This window comes from Lipophrys pholis (assembly GCF_963383615.2).
Source record: "Lipophrys pholis genome assembly, chromosome: 3".
Lineage (NCBI taxonomy): Eukaryota > Metazoa > Chordata > Actinopteri > Blenniiformes > Blenniidae > Lipophrys > Lipophrys pholis.
In genome coordinates this window covers 14,284,584-14,304,363 of record NC_137627.1, presented here as the reverse complement: position 1 = coordinate 14,304,363, position 19,780 = coordinate 14,284,584, and the positions used below count along the sequence as shown (strand labels likewise).

Genomic DNA, 19,780 nt, shown 5'->3' with positions numbered 1-19,780 from the left:
GCAGGGGGCGGAGCACCACTACCGAGTGGACCGAAGGGGTTCAGAACTCGGATGCTCAGCAGGAGCTTGCTGCTGCATGGTATTTCAAATGCATTTGTTCAGTGTGGTTTCCAGAGTGTATCTCGAGGCTCGTTAAGGTGACTGCAGTATTTAGCTCCCCTCAAAAGTTACAGCTACACGAATAGTTTAACATGTGGAATCGCATATATTCAAGACTTGTAATAAAGAGACACTTCTGGCCATTCTTAGGTGGGACCTCACATAAAAATATATATTTTTAAACAAGATATGAACATTATGGTTTTCAAGAAAGCTGTCAATTGCAGTCGGAGTGTCATTGACATATGTTACATCATGATGAGTTTTCTTTCCCGTCACTTTATATCTGTAAATGTAGAGATGTCATTAATCGATATAAAATTAGTTACCAAATTGTGCTGCAGATTTTTATTTTTTTTAATTTATTTTGAAGCTAATAGTCTGTTATTCTCGCTTCCTAAATGTAAACATTTCTGCTTCCTTTAGTTTTGCTTGAGAACAACAAATAATACCTTTTGATAAAGTAAGTAGTAATATTTTGTGCTGTCGTCAGGACAAAATCCGATATTTTAGGGTTTTTGAGGGCTTTTGTAGATGGTAGACATGGTAGAGATGGAAGACATTGTTTTGGAAAGTCCCAAACAACTAACCTATAATTGAGATAACAATCTACTTATTCAGTGGTATTTGAACTGTTTGTAGTCAAAGGTACGTAGTGTTAATAACATTAAACAGGTTGTGCTGATGTTCGAGCGAGGAACACTACATTTGTAGAAATAATCAAATATTCATCTTTGCAAAGAATAAATTGTAAAGGTTATCTTACAACTAAAAAGAACGTCAACACCGAAAAATAAAAATGGCACGCAATGAAAATATTGCTTATAACAGAATGAACACTTATCCTGTGTTTTTTTTTTTTCAAGGTGTGTCTTGTTCTTGCTTCTCCTGACTGTTTGTGTGAGAAAGAGAGAGCCAGTGTGGGGAGAGGGGGTGCAGGTCATTATCCTCAGCGGGGGGATATTGAATTGGCCCAGACAAACAGCCACACTGACCCTTGATGAGGTAACAATGAGACAGGGTCACCAAGGTCATGACCTGTCCTCAGCCCCAGACAAGCGGCCTGTCTGGACCAAACTTGGGATTAGGCCAGCTTTAGACACTACTGGTCTCGGGTCACTTTGGGATGTGTGCTGCCTGCAGCCTCAGCGAGGCTTTTAGGCAGAGGGGTTTCTGAAAGGCGCTCTTGAGTCTCTTGAGCGCACATCTGTCGTTGCCCTACTTCACATCTCCGTTAGACAGTTTTGTGAGTCCGTGTGCGTCCACAAACTGTGCAAATCAAATGTGCCTGTACAGAATGTCCTATTCTGCTGTGCTTTTTACCGTACGCTCCAGTTCAGTTTGTCAGGATGTAGGCTCAGCTAACAGCATGGTGATTTGCATGTTCCCCTGATACATACTCGACTGGCTATCTAATCTGAAACTGCTGACTCGTGCTGGAAAGTCATGCAATGGGACTTGGAGGATGAAGAGCATTTGCTCTATTGTGAAGAAAGAAAAAAATTTGGTGTGTGGAGACGATTTGCATTAACTGTAGGCCTACGCTGCGGCTCATTCCCTCTCTGGCTGACACGCACTAGCAGTGCCTCTGGGTGGCCCAGGTGGTGCTGCACCTGTTCTATGAGAAACGCAGTTCGCCAGAGCTCCTCAGGGTACAAACGTGGCCTCCTCACTACCCGCATGTTCATCATTCACACACCACATTTCATCCATCGGCAGTGGCAGGAACAGCCTCTGCCCGATTTCAATGAATCATTTTCTTGAACATAACAGAGCCTGTTATTATAAAACCCAGTAGGTTTTCTTTTTTTCCTGCTTCTGTATATCACCACATGTTCCCGTGTATTTACTGCTATTTTCGGATTAAAATGTTGGGTCGATTATCTCCTTTTGATACTCACTAATCTCCTCTGCTCTTTATTTTTTAGGATTTACGGAAACAGGTTGCCCCCTTGCTTAAGAGCTTCCAAGGAGAGGTGAGTGTGTTATTTGGGACTTTATATTGACACAGTGATAGACAAACATACCCATTGTAGTATTAAACAAAGTATTTTGGGAAAAAACCTTGTTTGACATTCACTGACTAGCCCCTCTCTCTCTCTCTCTCTCTCTCTCGCTCTCTCTCTCTCGCTCGCTCTCGCTCTGCTGTCCAATGCCCTGCTTTCTTTTTTACTTCTTTAGTCTTCTCTCTTCAACAGTCATCTCCTCTCTCTCTCTCTCTCACTACTTTTCCCTCTTTTCTCTTTTGCCATCTCCTGTTCTTTCTCTGGCCACTATCTCATTTCCCCTCTTTCCTCTCCCTCTTTTCTTCGCTCTGCTCTGCTCTTGATTTTCTGTCCTATTCATGAAGTCCTGTAGCCCGAGGGTGTGTTTAAATTGCATCCTGCAAAAAATAAAAAAAAAGGCACCACAAAACCCCAGCTCTAGCCAGTCACAACTCACCAAATGCTATTTCCTTAGACTTTGTGCGTCTGCATGATTTGGTCAGGTTATTTGTTGTTTTTAGCCGAATTGGTGAATCATGACCCATTTTAGTTCGTTGCCACAGATTTATTTACTTCAATTCCAGTGTTTTGCCCAAAGTTTTTACACACCTTGACCAAAATGAGACAACTTGTGCGTGAGTGTGTATGTGTGCCATATCATACTCCCAATGCAGCACTTTATCTCCTCCTCCATCATTTTGGCCTATTTCTATCGTGACTCCTCCTTACTGGCAGCCATGCATTTCCAGTTCACTCCCATATGTGAATGTCGGCGGGTAGGAGTGGAAGCGGCTGGTTTAGACTGGAGCGTTATTTGGGGTGGAGTGGGTGGGCGTTGAGCAGCGTCTCCTCTGTAGCGCACACACACGCTGACACATGCACACAAACAAAATCATCTCAATAGATAGTGACAGGGCTGCTTTGCTACTGGCCATAGAATATTACAGTTTAACACTGGGTTAGTTTCCATATTCTTGTGTTAGAGCATCAACCACAGCCAGTGGTTACGTAAAAAATGCTGTAATTTATAGTGGTTTCACCAAGTTCTGCTGATGATCCACAGTCTATTTAGAGAATAGAAAATAGAAACAGCAGCAGTATAATTGGGGCTTTGTCAGCTGTTTCCACCATCCTCATGTTGACACACCTCGACGGCGTGCACACCAGAACACGCCGAGACGCGTAGTGGGTGGTCGCGGAACTGAGAAAGACATTATCTTATGATTATTGAGATAATACTGTACACCCGAGCCAGTCTTAGAGCAGCCCATCAATCAGTCGACTATTCTGCACACTTGCATGCCACAACATGAATCGCTCTGAGAATGTGTAATTTTAGCCCGGCTTTGTTTGCTTACCCCTCAATGCTTTGATCAAGGACAAGACAGCACCAGCAGCCAGTGGGTTCTATTGAAGCCCCACAGTAACTCATCCTTTAAGTATTTCACCCAGGAGCTTGAATCTTTACTAAGCGAATGTGGAACCCACACAGAACAATAAAAAGTTTTAGCCCAGAAACTTGCAGGTCTTAATACTGGGTTTAATCTCTGTCATTGAAAGGTGGATGCCCTCTGGTCATAATTATTACCAATAACAGTACTGTTTCCACAAGGCCTCAGTTTGGTAAACTGGTTACGTGTGTATGTGTGTGTGCGTGTGTGTGTTGCGTGCTCAGTGTTCCTTGTTGGTCCATCGATCAGATAAGCTTTTCCATTATCCAAGGCTTCAGTCTCTGCTTCCCATAGCTTCCCCTTATCAGACTCCACTGGGGCCACACACACGCACTCACATGCATGCACACACATGGGTCAGCCTGATGCCCTTCACACACCATGGGTAAGATAGGGGAGCGAGGCGGTGCTGAGTGATGGTGGCACAAGGTGCTGACGTATGTATGTATGTGTTTGTGTGCGCAGATGTGTCAGGGATACCTTTTGCAATTGCAAGCACTTCTCATTGGTAACCTACTGATACTGGTGAGGTATCATTTGTGTCACTTCATTTGTTTTGCTTGGTCTGTGTATGTGTGTGGGATGGGGGCAGGGAAGCATGTAATAGCAGATGTCATTGGGATTGGTTGAAAGAGCTGCAGTTTGGAACAGCAGGGTTGTATTTGCAAATCCTGGGTGGTCTTCTAATGGCTCTGGTCCTGCAGTTAACCTGCCTCTAACTGTAGGGTGTGTCCTACATTAAATGTCTATTTCCTGCCTCCCATGTTGGGCTATATAAAGCTGCTGTACCACTGACCTTGGCCCAGTCGTTGTACAGTCACGCAGCTGGCTTCCTTCACTGCCATCGGCACATCATTTTTTGCATTAATGTGTCGGTGTGTGTCTCTCTTTTATCGTAAAGTTGTGTTCTTTTACTCTGACTTTCTGATAGCATATTCTTATAGTTGTCAGAATTTATGATAACATACTCCTATATACGCACACATTTCGACACTGGTGATCAGGTCTGATGTTGGTGTGTGAGAGGTATTAGTACACAGCATCAGTAATCTCCCATTAATGGCCATGCATTTAAGGATCCTGATCGCTCAGTGTCACACGGCACATGAAGATGCTAAAGTACAGCATGCAGCATTGTGTGAGTTTGGTGTTTGTAAAGAGAAGGACAGGACAGGAGCTCTGTGCACGTCAGTGAGACATAAGTGTGTGACAGAGAAACATGTGAGGAAGAGTGACACTGAAAGAAATTGAGGGGAAAGGAAAAAATGAGTCGGAGAAACATGGAAGTGACAAAAGAGAGAATTTGGGAGAGAAGCAGGGAGAAAGACACAGAGGAATATAACGGGGGAAAAAAAGGGAGGGGTCCTGGCACCAGCCTACTCGGGGCCAGATGTTTTGCGGCTAAAAAACTAGAGATGAATCAAAGCCATGTGAAGAGATTTATTAGGTTCCCATAGGAGCCCAGGCAGTATTACATGTAGCCCGCTCTGTTTACAGTGGCAAGAACCCCTAAACCACCCATCAACTACACTACTGGCTTGGCTGGGAATGTGAAGACTTTATATTTGGACTTATATAGGCTTTTGTCTTTATTCCTTTTCTCTCAGCGATTGTGCTGAAGGAGTTGGAAGAGAAACACAAGGCTGTTTAGTCTGGGTGCGTGAGCCAGAGTAGTCAGCTGTAGCTCTGCCCAGTACAGTAGCACCATCTGAATGTCTTTATTTGGCATCTGTTTCCCTCGATTTAGACTTGATTTCAGATGCGTTTCGCCTACTCTGTCTGCTTCTCACATTGAAGTGTGACACAGAGCCAGTAGTAGAGTTCATTGCCTCGTGTTTGAGCATTGACAACAGTGTAAAAGTTCCCGCAGTATGACTTTAGAATTAATCTCTTATGGATCCATTCTAATGCTGTCCATTTCAATAATATCGGTGATGGAATGCATGCCGTGCCCTCTTGTGTTAATGGCTGCATCAGTAATGGATCCACACTGTATTGCTGCTAAGAGCTGACTGAATAATCTGCCCCTGCTGTGGCTGGAAAGACTGAGCCAGCTGTTTAATGATGTCAGCGTGCTGGAGGGGAAACGAACACACACATTTGCACACAGGCGCATGCATGCAAACACACACACATACACACACGCACATAGACACACAGATGGACTGATGGAGTGAGGTGCACTCACTTGAAGACAGACAGACGGACAGCGGACACACACACAGGCGCACAGCAAACGAAACGCATCCGTCATCGGCTGAACAGCTGAACTGGCTTCACAGGAAGGAAACACCAATGCAGCCACTGTCAAGACAGCAGTGATTGCATGCAACATACCAGCGCATAGTGAGGATAGACAGATATGTAGACTACTCCTGCTGTAAAATTAATGGGTCTGAGTTTGCAGCTTATGGATTTGACACTCGGATGTGAGCTGGCATAACTGACAATTAACCATCGCTTTTTCATCTTCACAGATTGATGCCTTGAGTAAGAGAAGTAAAGAAGCAGAGGCCGCCTTCTTGAACGTGTACAAGAAAATAATCGATGTCCCAGGTAAGACTGCTTTTAATGTCTATCTACACGTGCTTATCGCAATGCCTCCCAACTGCGAAAACATGATCAGGAGACCCCCCCCCCCCCCCCCCCACACACACACACACACACACACACACACACACACACACACACACACACACACACACACACACTCTAGACAGCACCAACAGAGGAAGAGGGAAAAAAAACATGACACCGTCCCTCTGGTGCTCCTTCACTGCTCATCCAGGCGTGTGCGACGCCTTAATGTGTCCCCACGAGATCTCATCCCCACTGGTGTAGCCTTTAGAGGATCTTAACAGAAGGTGCTTCCTGATATGGATGACAAGTGCGCCCACGATTGGCTGCGGCGAAGTGCACACACATGAGCAGTCACGTTCAGCACACTGAGGCCGAGTGGGGACGCGAGGCACAGAGTGTTACAGAACACACAGTCACAGTGCTGCTGGTTGGAGACTTTCAGCTGTATGGGAGCCCTGGAGGGGGCCGCGCATGTAGGAAAGAGAGAGAAGTTGAGTTCATCTATAGCGTAAGGAGGTCATCATATTCCCACATGGATAGACCTACAGTAATATCTTTGGATTGTACTGCTCCCAATAAGTCAGCGCCAGCTCTGACGGGGCTATTCTTAACTTGCAGCGAGACAATGATGTAATGCCTGATGCACACACGCACACAGACAGAGACCAGCCTGACTAATGCAGCAGTCTTGAAAGAGGAAACAGTGTGTTTTGTTCTGTCTTCTATCAGCTGAAGGCCTGGTTAGTCAGCTCAGTGTGCTCTGCTTTAGATTAAAGGTGTCTGGCGAGAGAGCGTTCAGCACCAGTGGCCCACAAGTCAAACTGCTTTTAACAGGCCGTACAGTTGACGTGAAGAGGAGGAGGAGGACGAGGAGGAGGGAGGGGGCTATGTGAAGGACAAAGGTTTGATAAGAGGGAGAGAAAGTTGATTTTCAAGGGCGCCAAGGCAGATAGGACTCCTGATTCAGGGCATACAGTTATGTTACTTCATGTTTGTTTGTGCTTGTGTTAGATTCTGTGTGTGTGTGTGTGTGTGTGTGTGTGTGTGTGTGTGTGTGTGTGTGTGTGTGTGTGTGTGTGTGTGTGTGTGTGTGTGTGTGTGTGTGTGTGTGTGTGTGTGTGTGTGTGTGTGTGTGTGTGTGTGTGACGAGCCCTGCATGGTGTGTCACCTTGACAGCACAAAATCAGCATGAAATTCCCCAATCGTTCTCTGTTGATCTCTCATTAGCATAGTTAAGATATCTAACTGCGTCAGACATGAGACACACACTCTCGCGCACACACACGCACAGCCCTTACCCCCAGCTGTAAACTGTCAGTTCCTCTTATCTGTACGACAACACACAGACACACACAGACACACACACACAAACTGCTCTTTTAGCTGGCATGCTGATGAGCGTCGCCTGCGTCTCTTGGCTGCCTGTCACCAGTCTGCCACCCATGAGCACCAATCAGATGTGATTGGCCTGACTGACAGAGCTCTCTTCATCACACTGACAGTTAACCCTGCTGTGTGTTCACAGAGATGTTAGTAAAATGCCTCCAGAAAGTTGTCTTTCTTCTTCCCGTCGCTATTTCTCTAATCTTCCATTTACCTTCCGCAACGCCTGTTTTCCAGCACCGCTTTGTCCATCTGTCTCCTCCTGCGTTTCACTTGTTTCTCATTCTCAAGAAGCATCATAATGAACACTTAAACTGATCACAGCCAAGTAATCTCTCATGTTAATGTGTCTCATCTATGCTCCCATCTGTGTGCCTCTCCAGGTATCACTTATCCAGTTCTCCTGCTGTGTCAGCAGTCAACACATTTGTTTTTTTCTTTTCCGTCTCATACGAAATCAAAGTTCTTCTCAACAAATCTCTTGAGTCAGAGATGATAGCGTGTCTTTCAATAGACTTTATGCATAAAGTTTTACTTATACAGAATATTAAAACTAAATGTTGGTGTGTGTGTGTGTGTGCGTGCTGTGTTATGGCAAGCCAGATATCTTGTTCTTTTTTTTGTCTAATCATTGACCTGGACTGAAGTCACACTGTTGTGTCAGAGTCTGGCTGTTTTCACCATCAATACCTGAGAATCATTCAAATTCACCATTTCATTATTTAAAGTTGGCTGAAAAAGCTGCAGAGCAGAGTGATACAGTTGACTAGTATTTCTTCCAATGAAATTATAAACGATTGCATAATAAATAGACAAATTCCATTGGCGTTAATAAAAATAAAGTCATCATCAATAAATCTAATTAAAAATGTTAATGTGACATTTGTTGAAGTTCGATTCCAAAAATAACTCGAAAAGCAGATATCGCGTAAGAATGTGTCCCACTTATGCCAAAATATACATATTTGTTTACACATTTATTAATCTGTAAAATTGTATTATCAGATGATATTAGTTAATCAAACAAAGTCATGCTCTGACCGACTGATGTCCAGTGCTTCAGTGAAAGCACACACAGCTCACCTTATAATGTTATTGCTAATAGTGATATGTTATGGTTCTTGCTGGTGCCAGTAATTCTCCAAAGGGGGGGATCAAGGGTCAGGGTGAGCTCCAGAACAGTTGTCCTGGAGCTTGTAGAGATTCATTGCCTTGCTCAAGGACACTTCACCAGGGCAAAAACACATACAGAAAAAATATTCTCGCTGTTGCAGTGCCCTGAATGGAGTTATTCTGAGCTCACTCGGCCACCTTGTTGCCCTTGCTTGTCTAATCTGCTTTGCAGTGTGTTAACACAGTGTGTGTGTTTTTGTCTACCAGATCCCGTACCTGTGTTGGAGCTGGCTCAGCAGCTGCAGCTGAAGCTCCAGAGGATGCACGACATTGAGACAGAGAACACTAAACTTCGAGAGACACTGGAGGACTACAACAAAGAGTTTGCGGACGTTAAAAACCAAGGTGAGAAACAGGCAAAGGCACACAGGGCTGACTTTGGAAAAGTGCATTCATATAGGGCACTGGAATTGATTAATCACACATCAGAATCTCGGATTCCTCCAATTAATACTCGTGAGGATCTGCACCGTCCTAATGACCCTAACATATTTAAGCCTGAAAAAAAAGCACACACAGAAGACATACTGTGGCTTTTTTTTTTTAACAAATTATCATTTTAGTGACTTTGTTATTAGGAAGTCCGTACATTTTTAGATTGCGTTGTTTGTTCTGACCACTGTTTTCAGAACATGGCCTGCTCACAAGGCCCCAGTACAGATGCATCAGATTGACTCCCAATAGATTAGAGTGACTCCACCCAATGCTGACCGCTTGATTAATGTCGCACAGCAACACTATCATAGTATGAAATTATGCATATATATCAAGATATCCTAACCGAGTGAGACAGTTAAAAGTTAGTACTGATAATAAAAGTAACTAAATTACCTTTACTCATTTTCAAAGATGTAACTTGGAAGTATATTCAACAACTAATTTTCAGTAAATTGTACCACATCGCAAAGGATGCCTCAACTAAAGACAGTCAAAGCAAATGAGAACTGAATGTGTGTTAAGTGTTTTGTCAAACAATACAGCAAATTCTTAGTGCAGGGGATTGGCATTGACCGTTATTATTTATTATTTCTCCATCGTTGAGCAGCTGTACTTCAAGGGTACCTTCGCTATTATTTCTGCTTGTCGATGATGATAAGACACAGAGAACTTTTAAGTGCAAATGTAACATCAAAGGAACTTATTTGGAGGCTCTTTTCAAGGGGAGAGTCCATATTTGGACGTCTTTAATGACTTATAAATCTTTCAAAAACACCAAAAATGTACAAGGTTTTACATTTTCCAACTGGTTTGGTGGGGGTGAAAAACACGAGGCACTGCTTCATAAATAAAAAACGACAAGCTACCTCGGGGTAAGGAAAGATGGAGAAACTGACAAAGGCAGAGGGATGAGTGAGAAGTGGTAATAAAAGTGGAGTAATTTCAGTGGAAAGGGAGGAGTGAGCGAGCGAGCGGGGAATGTTTTGGAATCCCCCTTTTCCTCAGCGAGAGTTAATTGGAACAGCTCGATAGCGGCAGGGTTCCATTCTGCTATTGATTTTCCTGTTCCCTCATCCTTTATCCCTCCTTCTCGCCTCAATAGATGGGGGATATTTAAACCCCAAAACACACCGTGGAACTCCCACTCCTGTTAAACACTCACACACGCGGACCCTCCCGTCCGCCTGCTTGCCTGCGCCCACACATACACACACACAGACAGAGTGCAGGGGCCATTGATCCCCGCAACCTAAATGTTTAAAGTTCAGTTAAGCAGTTAAGGGGTAAGAGGGCTCTGAGGGGACTCTCCTCTATTGATTATGTGTCAGAGCAGTGAGACTGGAGTTTAAATCACACACACACACACACACACACACACACACACACACACACACACACACACACACACACACACACACACACACACACACACACACACACACACACACACACACACACACACACACACACACACACACACACACACACGCACACGCACACACAAAGTGCTAAGAGCCCTCAGTCAAAGGCAGCAAGCACCAACGCTGTATATCATTGTCTCACTCACTTATATCTTTCTCTGAGAAACACACACATACACACACCCACAGAGGCCTATTTATTACTCCAGTTATGTGTTAGATTTATTTCAGGCTGCCCCATTCAGCGCTCAGCCGTCAGCAGGTTATGGGGTTTCAGTACTAATGCAGTCCTAATGAATACTGTGTATCTACTATTGGTGAATGTTGAATGTTCTTTACCAAATGTGAATGTAAAGATTAAGCAGGAGCCATTGAGGCCAAGGTCTTGGTGCGTGCTGACAGAGGAAGAATGTGGGATATGAGGCGCTGTTGCTTAAGTGAAGGTCAAATATCCCGTCAAAAACATCATTGTCAACGCTGCCATCCATCACATCCATGAAACCACAGTACACTTTGCGGATGTCTGAGAGACCATGAAATTAATACAAATCTGATACTTTTTTTGATCAGCAATAGGAAAATGTGCTGAAACCTTAGTGGATCTTCAATATTTTTAATTTCATGTCTTTAATTTTAGCCATTTATTTTCAGACAACAGTACTCTGAGGCATTTGGCTGATTAATAAGGTGGCTTTGATCCATAACAGCAGTGTCAAACTCATTTTAGCACAGAAGCCACAGGCAGCTCCATTTTACCTCTTCTGACTGAGACCAGTAAAATTATAACATACTAATATAGAAATAATGACAACTCCAAATGTTTCCCTTATTTCAGAGTGAAGGAAAGTGCTGGAACTTGAAATTCTCTTTGTCACAGTGATTCCCTTTAAACTTATGCTGGTAAAAAAAACCTGTCTCTTCTTAGACGGCCTGATTTCTACAGCTTTCATCCTGCAGGTTTCCACAAACTCTCCCTCACAGTATGGACTTGACGCTGATGTGATTTCCCTGGAAAAAGTTAGATTTTACTGCAACATCCTGCTGCAAACTGCTGCTCAGTTCTGTTCTTTTCAGTGTTGTTTAGTCTGCTCGCTTAGAAAAGTCTGCCTTCCACAAAGTGCGGCGATGGTTCCGTGAGTAGATCAGATTGTCTCTCAATCAGAAAGTTGCAGGTTCAATCGCCATCTGTCCATTTGTCCAAGTGTCCTTGAGCAGGACGCTGAACCCCAAACTGTGACTAACTATGCAAAGTGCTTTCAGTACTATTCAATGAGTGGAAAAGACGGATCCAAAGGGCAAATTACATACAGCAGTTACAACATTGATCCAAATATAAGACAAAGTGTTTTTCTAAGGGAGAATTGTCTCCTTTTCTTGTCTTTTAAATGTCAAGAAACAAAATTTGATACACTTAGCATTCTACTAATAAGTAAAAATATCCGTATCATCCACATAATGGCAATCTGCATGAAAAATTGGAGTAATACAGCGATCACCTGGAGAAAAGTTACTCAAAAGTAGGTCAAATGAGTCAGCTACACAGGAGTTATGAGGCTAATTTTAAGCTGATGGTGATCAATGCAGACGAGACTTATAACTGTCAAGCTGCAAAAATATATGGTGTCACTGAGTGCAATGCAAGAAGATGACGAGCACAGAGTCTGAAAAACACAAACAGTGAGAGGAGATTGTCCCGTGGCCCTCAAAGTGATTTGCAGACATAGATAGGAGAGGGAATGTTATGTGAACGAGAAACGTAAAGACAGAATAACCGTAACCAGAGCTGTTATTCTGCTGTAGGCACGGTAAGTCTCCAAGAAGCTCAACATCCCTGATACTGAGTTTAATTCCAGTCTGGGCTGGTGCAGAAGATTCACACGGTATAACAGACTGTCTTTCTGGAGAATAACCACCGTGGTCTAGCCTGAAGTCAGACTAGACTGAGAAGCTACCATCTTTTCTGTGACCAGTCTCAGGAATAAACACAGATACCACCTGCATCAGTTACTGTGGTGTTATTCCTGGGGGGGGGATGCTTGTTTCATTATAGACCTTCTGAATACTGTTCAGTTTAACATGTTAAATATATATATAGCCAGTCTTTCAGAAAAGTTTCAGTATATTGAAATTTGCAAATAACCTGCAAATCACATACATGATGAACCATAGAGGCTGATTGAACAGATCGATAATGAACTGAGGCACCACTTCTTCTTGTTGGTTGTTTTTGCAAATCGCCTGCATATTTATTCTGATTCAGTCTCCTGACACTTGACTTTCTGTTGTGAATTTTCTCCAGAGGTCACCATTAAGAACTTGAAGGAGAAGATCCGCGAATACGAGCAGTCTTTGAAGAATCAAGCTGAGAACCTGGCTCAAGAAAAGCAGCTCCAGCTACACAATGACTATGCAGAGAAGGAGAGGTAGTGTATAACTTCTTTGTGCGTGTGCGTGTGCGTGTGCGTGTGCGTGCATGCGCGCGCTTGTATGCTGCAGCTGTGTTTTAAGTAATAACCTCTGCATTATTTTGCCATTTTAAACCTCTGGGTCATTGTGCCGTCGGGCAAAACTGCTGATTGTAATCTTTGAATGATAGCTTTATTTTAAACTTTATTTAGCCGAGCTATTCACAATTTAATAATTTCCTATTAAGTAATACTTCTGGGACTTCTTTGGGAGTTATCAGCTTAATCAAGAAATGGTTGCTTATTGCTCTCCCTCTGCAGATGAATGTGCAAAGGGAGATAACCTACATAAAAGACAATGCCAGCATTTTTGTCATGTGGGTGCTTGCCATTCCTGCTTTGATCGGAATCAACACCTCAGACCTACTTTTTTTTTTATTTTTTTCAGCCTATCAAGATGCTTTTCAGCCATTATGGTTGTAATTTTAGCTCCCACAGTCCTCGACTGCGGCTGGAAATACACAGTAACTGCCTGAACCCCACCGAATAAATATAGTGAAGAATTATGCTTAGCTGTCACTTTATTTTGATGCAGAGTCGCCCATTCCGATGCAGTGGGTCACTTCCTCTTTAAGGAAGGGATTTTGAAGTGTCCGTGATTTTTTGATGCACAGGAAGTCTGCAGCTGTAATAAGTACACTCACAACTGCAGCAAGACATTTACGAAACATGGACAAAATAAATTCTGACTACTGAGATGATGTATTGATTCTTATAAATGCTAAATTGCCCCTCTACTGTCTTTTTCCAGGAAGGAGACTCTTCAGCATAAATACTATTAATCTAATTGCCTTTGATGTGGTCAGCATTGATATTACTTCAGTAAAGCTCTCTTTCACCACCATTCCTTATTTAATTCACCCTAATATACGGATAAACAGTAAATGTTGGCTTCAGAGGCCCTGTTAATGTGGATAACTATGTGATCTTATTTCAAATCAACAAAACAAAGATTTTTGCTGAGTAGAAAGAGTAGAAATACAGATAAGATGGTTAAAAAATAACATACTTCAAAAGCAGAATTGTTTGATTAAAAGATAAAAAAAAAAAAAGTACTATAATGTGTTCAAATTTTGAAATTAAAAATAAATTCTTCATCCCTTTGATTCCTTTTTCGTCATCGCTATGCTGCCAGACATGTGTACTTATCGTAACTGGAACTTTTTCAACAAGGTTCACATTTGATCATGTGACAGATCTAAATAACCAACAGCCCCTGGTTATATTATTTTAAACAGGAGAAAACTTCTCTTGATATGTGATGATAGGGCTACACTATTGTGTACCAGCGTTACAAGCTGGCGTAGGTGAGTAAATTCAAAGATGTGCTCATCGCATCATAGATTTTATCGTGGGCCAGGCAGTAAAGGATGTGATTAGTCCACTTATCTATAATTTGTATGTATGCATGCTAAACAATCGTACTAATAAGAGTTTAAAATATTATTTGCATGTTGTATTGATTTAGTTTGTTCATGACCCTAAAAAAAGAAACACTTTCAATCATAGGGGGCTATAAAATGTGACCCCGGGCCATGATTGGCCCTGAGAATGAACTTTGGACATGGCTGCCCCATACCATTTATAATAAGAAGAAAATTGAAAAACTACCAGAATGTAGAGAATTGAAGCTTTGTGTACATATCCTAGTCATTACAATGGGCCCCCAGGACTTCCTCAGTACGATCGTCCAATCACAGACAAGATTAAGCAACGTGTCACACTTTGTGCTCTTGAGGGTATTGAGAGGCACATGCTAGTGTTCAGAAGAATGGCCAGACACTGGAAGTTGAAGCCATCTTGAAAAATGGATCGAAGCACTCATTTGTTCCACTTTCTCTTTATTTTTTTAAACAGTTCTACAATAAATCTAGTCAACCTCCTCATAAGAAGGTTAAAGGGCATTTTCATCTTTTTCTCTCTCTGGAGCTGTTAACTTTAAACTTTTCTCCTAAAGAAGGCCATAGATGAGGAATGTGTTGCTGCTCTAAATCTGCTCTGCAGTCAATGTTATCTGGTTCACTTTGTGCAATGTGGCTACTATTTCTCTTCATCACCGACATCACATTAGATGGATCTCTTTTCTTCACGGTCAAGTCTTTCTCCCTCATATCTCTAGATTTGTCTAGTTATGTTGTTTTAGTCTTTTCATGTCTCTTGTGCATGAAATGAGCTAAGAGATTCTCAAAAGGGGGTTCTTTTATGTTTGCTGTTCCATCTGTTAAGGTTTTTATGTGTGAAAGCTGCACAATGATGCAAAAGAAAAAAAAAAGATAATTCCTTAGAAAGGCTAACCAAAATTATGAGCTGAAACACACATTGAAATTGTCTTAAAGAATTAAGCAGATGTGTTCAACAGCCACAGCATGACATTTTTAGTGCTACACCACACTTCACAGTGCAGATATAGTAATGATATATTGACTCATAACTTTTTCAGCTGTCGGTTTACATGAGGGAGACTGAACTCTCAGAGTCGCTCGTGGTCATTAAAATGCTTCGATAGAAATAATTTTGATGGAATTCCCAGTTTTTAGGTGGGTCTGTAAGGCTTGTTTGAAAATAGACATTTTTAAAGTCAGTTTGCTCGTGCCAGTCATCTTTTTTAGTGTGCGGAGCTGTATTGAGGCATAGGCGCTCATTGCCCCCTTTCAGACGTATGGTAGAAGATCAATTGTCCAACTGTATTTCCTGTACGTCAGTGTTTTATAGGCCCCTTCCTGTCTGCAGAGAGCTGACTTCCCGTGTCTGAGAGGGGTAGTAAATGGATGGCACCTCTGATGCATTTTATCCTGCAAGGAGCGAGGGAAAGGAGAGGGAGAGAGAGAGATGAAAGGATGAAGTAGCGGGCAGAAAAATAGAGATGACAGGAGAGACAGATTGGCGGAGAAGGGGGGCATCAAAGAGTGCCATAAAGACCGTCTTTGTGCTAGATTATTGATGTTTTTACACGCAGTGGCAATTTCTCAGCAAAGCCCAACTTTTTATATGCTAAGAATGAATCTATTTTATCCTTGTGGTTTCTGTCGCCCCCTCCCCCCCTCCTCTCTCGCTCAACCCTTGCTCTCTCCCTCTCCCTCTCCCTCTCTCTCCCCCTGGGTGCAGTGTGCCCCAGTGGCCAGACATTCCTGCCTAATAGGGCTGCTTAATGAGGAGTGGGTTGTGTTGGGAGGATTTTAGTGGGGAAAACACTTCAGAAATGGTGGGAAAATAGAGAATCGCTGCAGTTGCCACAAAGTGTGAACGCAAGATTTACTGACTCAGTATCTCTTAAGTGTGACTTTCTGCTCCCCACTCTCATTTTCCTGCCTTCTGCCTGCCTCTGTAGGAAACTCCAGGAGAGCCAAGACTCCATGTCCTCGAGGTTGGAGGAGGCCGAACACAAGGCCCAGTCCCTACAGACAGGTACCTGCCTGCTCACACTTTACAGGCCTACAGTTTTACCCAGCTCAGCTATAATGCATCCATCAATGAAACTGGCTATAAAATCCTTGCAGACTTTGTTTATAATATAGTGTATTTCTCAATAAATACCCATCAGCAGACTGTGGAAAAAAACAATGAGTGCCGCAGGGATGTAGTAGTTTTCGTGGCCACCCAAGACGTTAGCATCTCACTGATACCTTGTACAGATTGCTAAAGGATTTTGTACATTAACTTTTTTGGGGGGGACTTTTTGAGAAAATAAACTCTGTGATAAACAAATGGTTATGATGCTGACTCCAGCATTTAGCAAGTCCATTTTTAGAACGGAACATCAGTATTCTGGTTTTGGAGACTGAAAGTCAACCGCAAGGGTCCACCTTGATTCTAAAAAGGATTTAAAGCCAACATTGGGATTGAACAATCTGCAGCGTTGCGTCCACATTTGGGTGGCATTGTCTTTGGCATTCATGGTAGTTCAGCTAATTATCCATAGTCAGTTTTTTTCAATATTTTGTACACACTTAAAAAGCTTTACAAATGAAGACTGGGACTTTTGTACTGTCATGGTAAAATTATATTTTGTGTTTATACTCTGTTATATGTTACCATGGCAGTACTAACCTTTTCTTTTAATAGAAAACCCTGTCTTAAAAATCGTCCACTGAACCATGGATCTAACAGTCCGAAGACGTCATTATTTTCTTTTAAGACTTCTTACCCCTTTTGTAGCCCTTTGAACCAGGTTGCAGGAGTAATTTACATGTTATCCATGTTATTTTCAGTCATTAGAAAATGTTGTGCACCTGTCATTGCTTTTAAAAATGCTGTTCCTGCTTAAGATGTACTTTATTTGTAAGCTGTCTTGTGACGCTGAAACTCACGAGCGGCTCATTTCCCATCTTTTGCAGCACTTGAAACAACTCAGGCCGAGCTCTTTGATTTGAAGACAAAGTATGACGAGGAATCCACTGCAAAGTACGTGTCTCACTGATCTACGTCTGTGTTTGCCGGTGACTTCTCCCCTCTGGCTCCTTCATAGTCTGTTTCTGACATAATCATCCTGTTTAGTGAATCTCCTTGCCTGGAAACTCCCCCTTCTCTCCCTGACAGCTGGATTGTCTCCCATAACGCTCAGCAGCCTCCAAATCCCAGCATTACCCACGCACTGTAAATACTGACAGGGATTGTAATGTATTCTGCAGCCACAGAAAAGCATCAAAATAGATTTGTTTCGTGGTGTAGTTTAAAGTGCTCGCTATGATTCAACTGGGTCACAACAGACAGGAGGCTCATGAGGGTCACTTTGAGAGCTCAGACTTAAATCCGCACAGGTTTTCTAACAGGAACCGTACGATAAAGAAGCCTCAATTACTTGAGCTGTGGGCATCTATCATTATTGATCCCATAGTGGGGCGAGGACAAGAACAGAAGCTTTTCCATGTCGGCACTCCACACTGTGAAGTGGCACTTTATGACATTCACACTTGTCGTCCCCTCAGGGTTCCTAGCGGGAACCAGAACCACTTTAGCATCCAAACTGAATTCGGAAAGTTGAAAAATTGAATTCCTGGGAAGAAAACAAAGCATTTCATAGCGTTTTTTCAGCTTTTGGTGCTTCAGAAAAACATAGTATTCTTCCCCTGAAATCCCAAACTCTTGTGCTAAATCTGAGAGCGTTCATAAAATGGTCAAGGACATCTTGTATGCATACACAGAGACGGCAGAGTATCAACTTAGCTTTTAAGGTCCCTCGCTCCCACCCCATTTACTGTGTCCCAAACTCACTGTGTCTCTCCATTAACAGAGTTGTTAAATTGATTGGCTGTTAAAAACAGATCGATCCCTCTCTGTCTTCCTCACAATATTTTTTTCGTCTTTTCTGCCTCCCTCACTTTGTTCTTTATCTCATGCATTGTGTGTCTGTAAATGTGAGAGAAGAGGCAACAGGAAGATATTGCACGCAGAGTAATGGCACTAATCAATAGGTTTCATAGTCTATCGGAGAGCTGTCGTTGTTTATTTTCAGCCCCCCTGCCATTGCGCAGTGGCTTCTTCATACTTCCTTTTTCTGTTCTTGTCTCTTCCTTTTTAGTCAGAAGAAAACAAGTTTTTGAAAAGACACTTATAGCAGGCCCCATTTGCTTACAGAAGCTAATAAACACATGCTCGCCCACACACACACATGAGCTCACACACACACACACACACACACGCACACACACACACACACACACACACACACACACACACACACACACACACACACACACACACACACACACACACACACACACACACACACACACACACACACACACACACACACACACACACACACACACACACACGCGCGCTCACTCACTCGTGAGCCTGAGGCAGTCAGGGTCCTTGACTATGTGGCGTGCTGTGATCTGAAATTTTAATGCAACGCTTTAAAGCACACACAAACCCTCTCTAACCCTGCACCCTCCCAGTCCTTGGAGTCCTTCCCCCGTTTACTGCTTGGCTGAGCAAATCGCCAGTGTTTGGCTGAACACAACTTTTAACCCTTCAACTGCATATATTTTGGCACCACAAAATACAAACGATATATTTATCAGGCACTTCTTTTAGCACAGACACACATACGCGTGCGCACACACACTTGCTCTAAACTTTCCACTAAGGAGGACATTGCGTGACAAATCCCCCATCCTCTTGCTGCATTTGGGTAATCTGCCTTTTAAAATACACACTAATACACAAACACACACAGCGACGTACACACACACACGCTCCCTGAGAATTTGGTCGATTGCTCTCTCTCTCTCTCTTTCTCTCTCTCTTTCTCTCTCTCTCTCTCTCTCTCTCTCTGTGTGTGTGTGTGTGTGTGTGTGTGTGTGTGTGTGTGTGTGTGTGTGTGTGTGTGTGTGTGTGTGTGTGTGTGTGTGTGTGTGTGTGTGTGTGTGTGTGTGTGTGTGTGTGTGTGTGTGTGTTCAAGCAGGAGGCGGGACTGTAGATGTAGTGTAGCCCCCTGTCTGAGCAGACGCTGTGAGGCTCTGGCTGGCCGCATTTTACCCGTTTAGTCCCTGTTAAAGATTAATGATCTATTGATCTTTAACCCCACAGGATTGTGTGTGTGTGTGTGTGTGTGTGTGTGTGTGTGTGTGTGTGTGTGTGTGTGTGTGTGTGTGTGTGTGTGTGTGTGTGTGTGTGTGTGTGTGTGTGTGTGTGTGTGTGTGTGTGTGTGTGTGTGTGTGTGTGTGTGTCTTTATCTGTGAGCAATTGGCTTGATACCATTTTCGTTTAAAAAAAACAAAAGGAAACCCTAATTGCTGATAATTAGGCAGCAGTCAATGGGCTTTTCTTTCTTGCGTCCA

At 42.9% G+C, this 19,780-nt stretch overlaps 1 protein-coding gene across 4 annotated transcripts in view; it reads left to right on the top strand.

Moving 5' to 3' along the window:
• The window catches only part of cux1b (cut-like homeobox 1b), a 66,978-nt gene that overhangs the window by 20,948 nt on the left and 26,250 nt on the right, over nucleotides 1-19,780 (top strand). For 3 of the 4 annotated variants that reach the window (XM_080459364.1, XM_080459366.1, XM_080459363.1), the window contains exons 3-8: nucleotides 2,028-2,075; nucleotides 6,013-6,091; nucleotides 8,879-9,016; nucleotides 12,830-12,953; nucleotides 16,324-16,400; nucleotides 17,330-17,396. In XM_080459364.1, the coding sequence (XP_080315490.1) occupies nucleotides 2,028-2,075; nucleotides 6,013-6,091; nucleotides 8,879-9,016; nucleotides 12,830-12,953; nucleotides 16,324-16,400; nucleotides 17,330-17,396 (533 nt within the window). The remainder of the gene's footprint in view (nucleotides 1-2,027; nucleotides 2,076-6,012; nucleotides 6,092-8,878; nucleotides 9,017-12,829; nucleotides 12,954-16,323; nucleotides 16,401-17,329; nucleotides 17,397-19,780) is intronic. The other variant, XM_080459365.1, reaches the window with a different exon arrangement.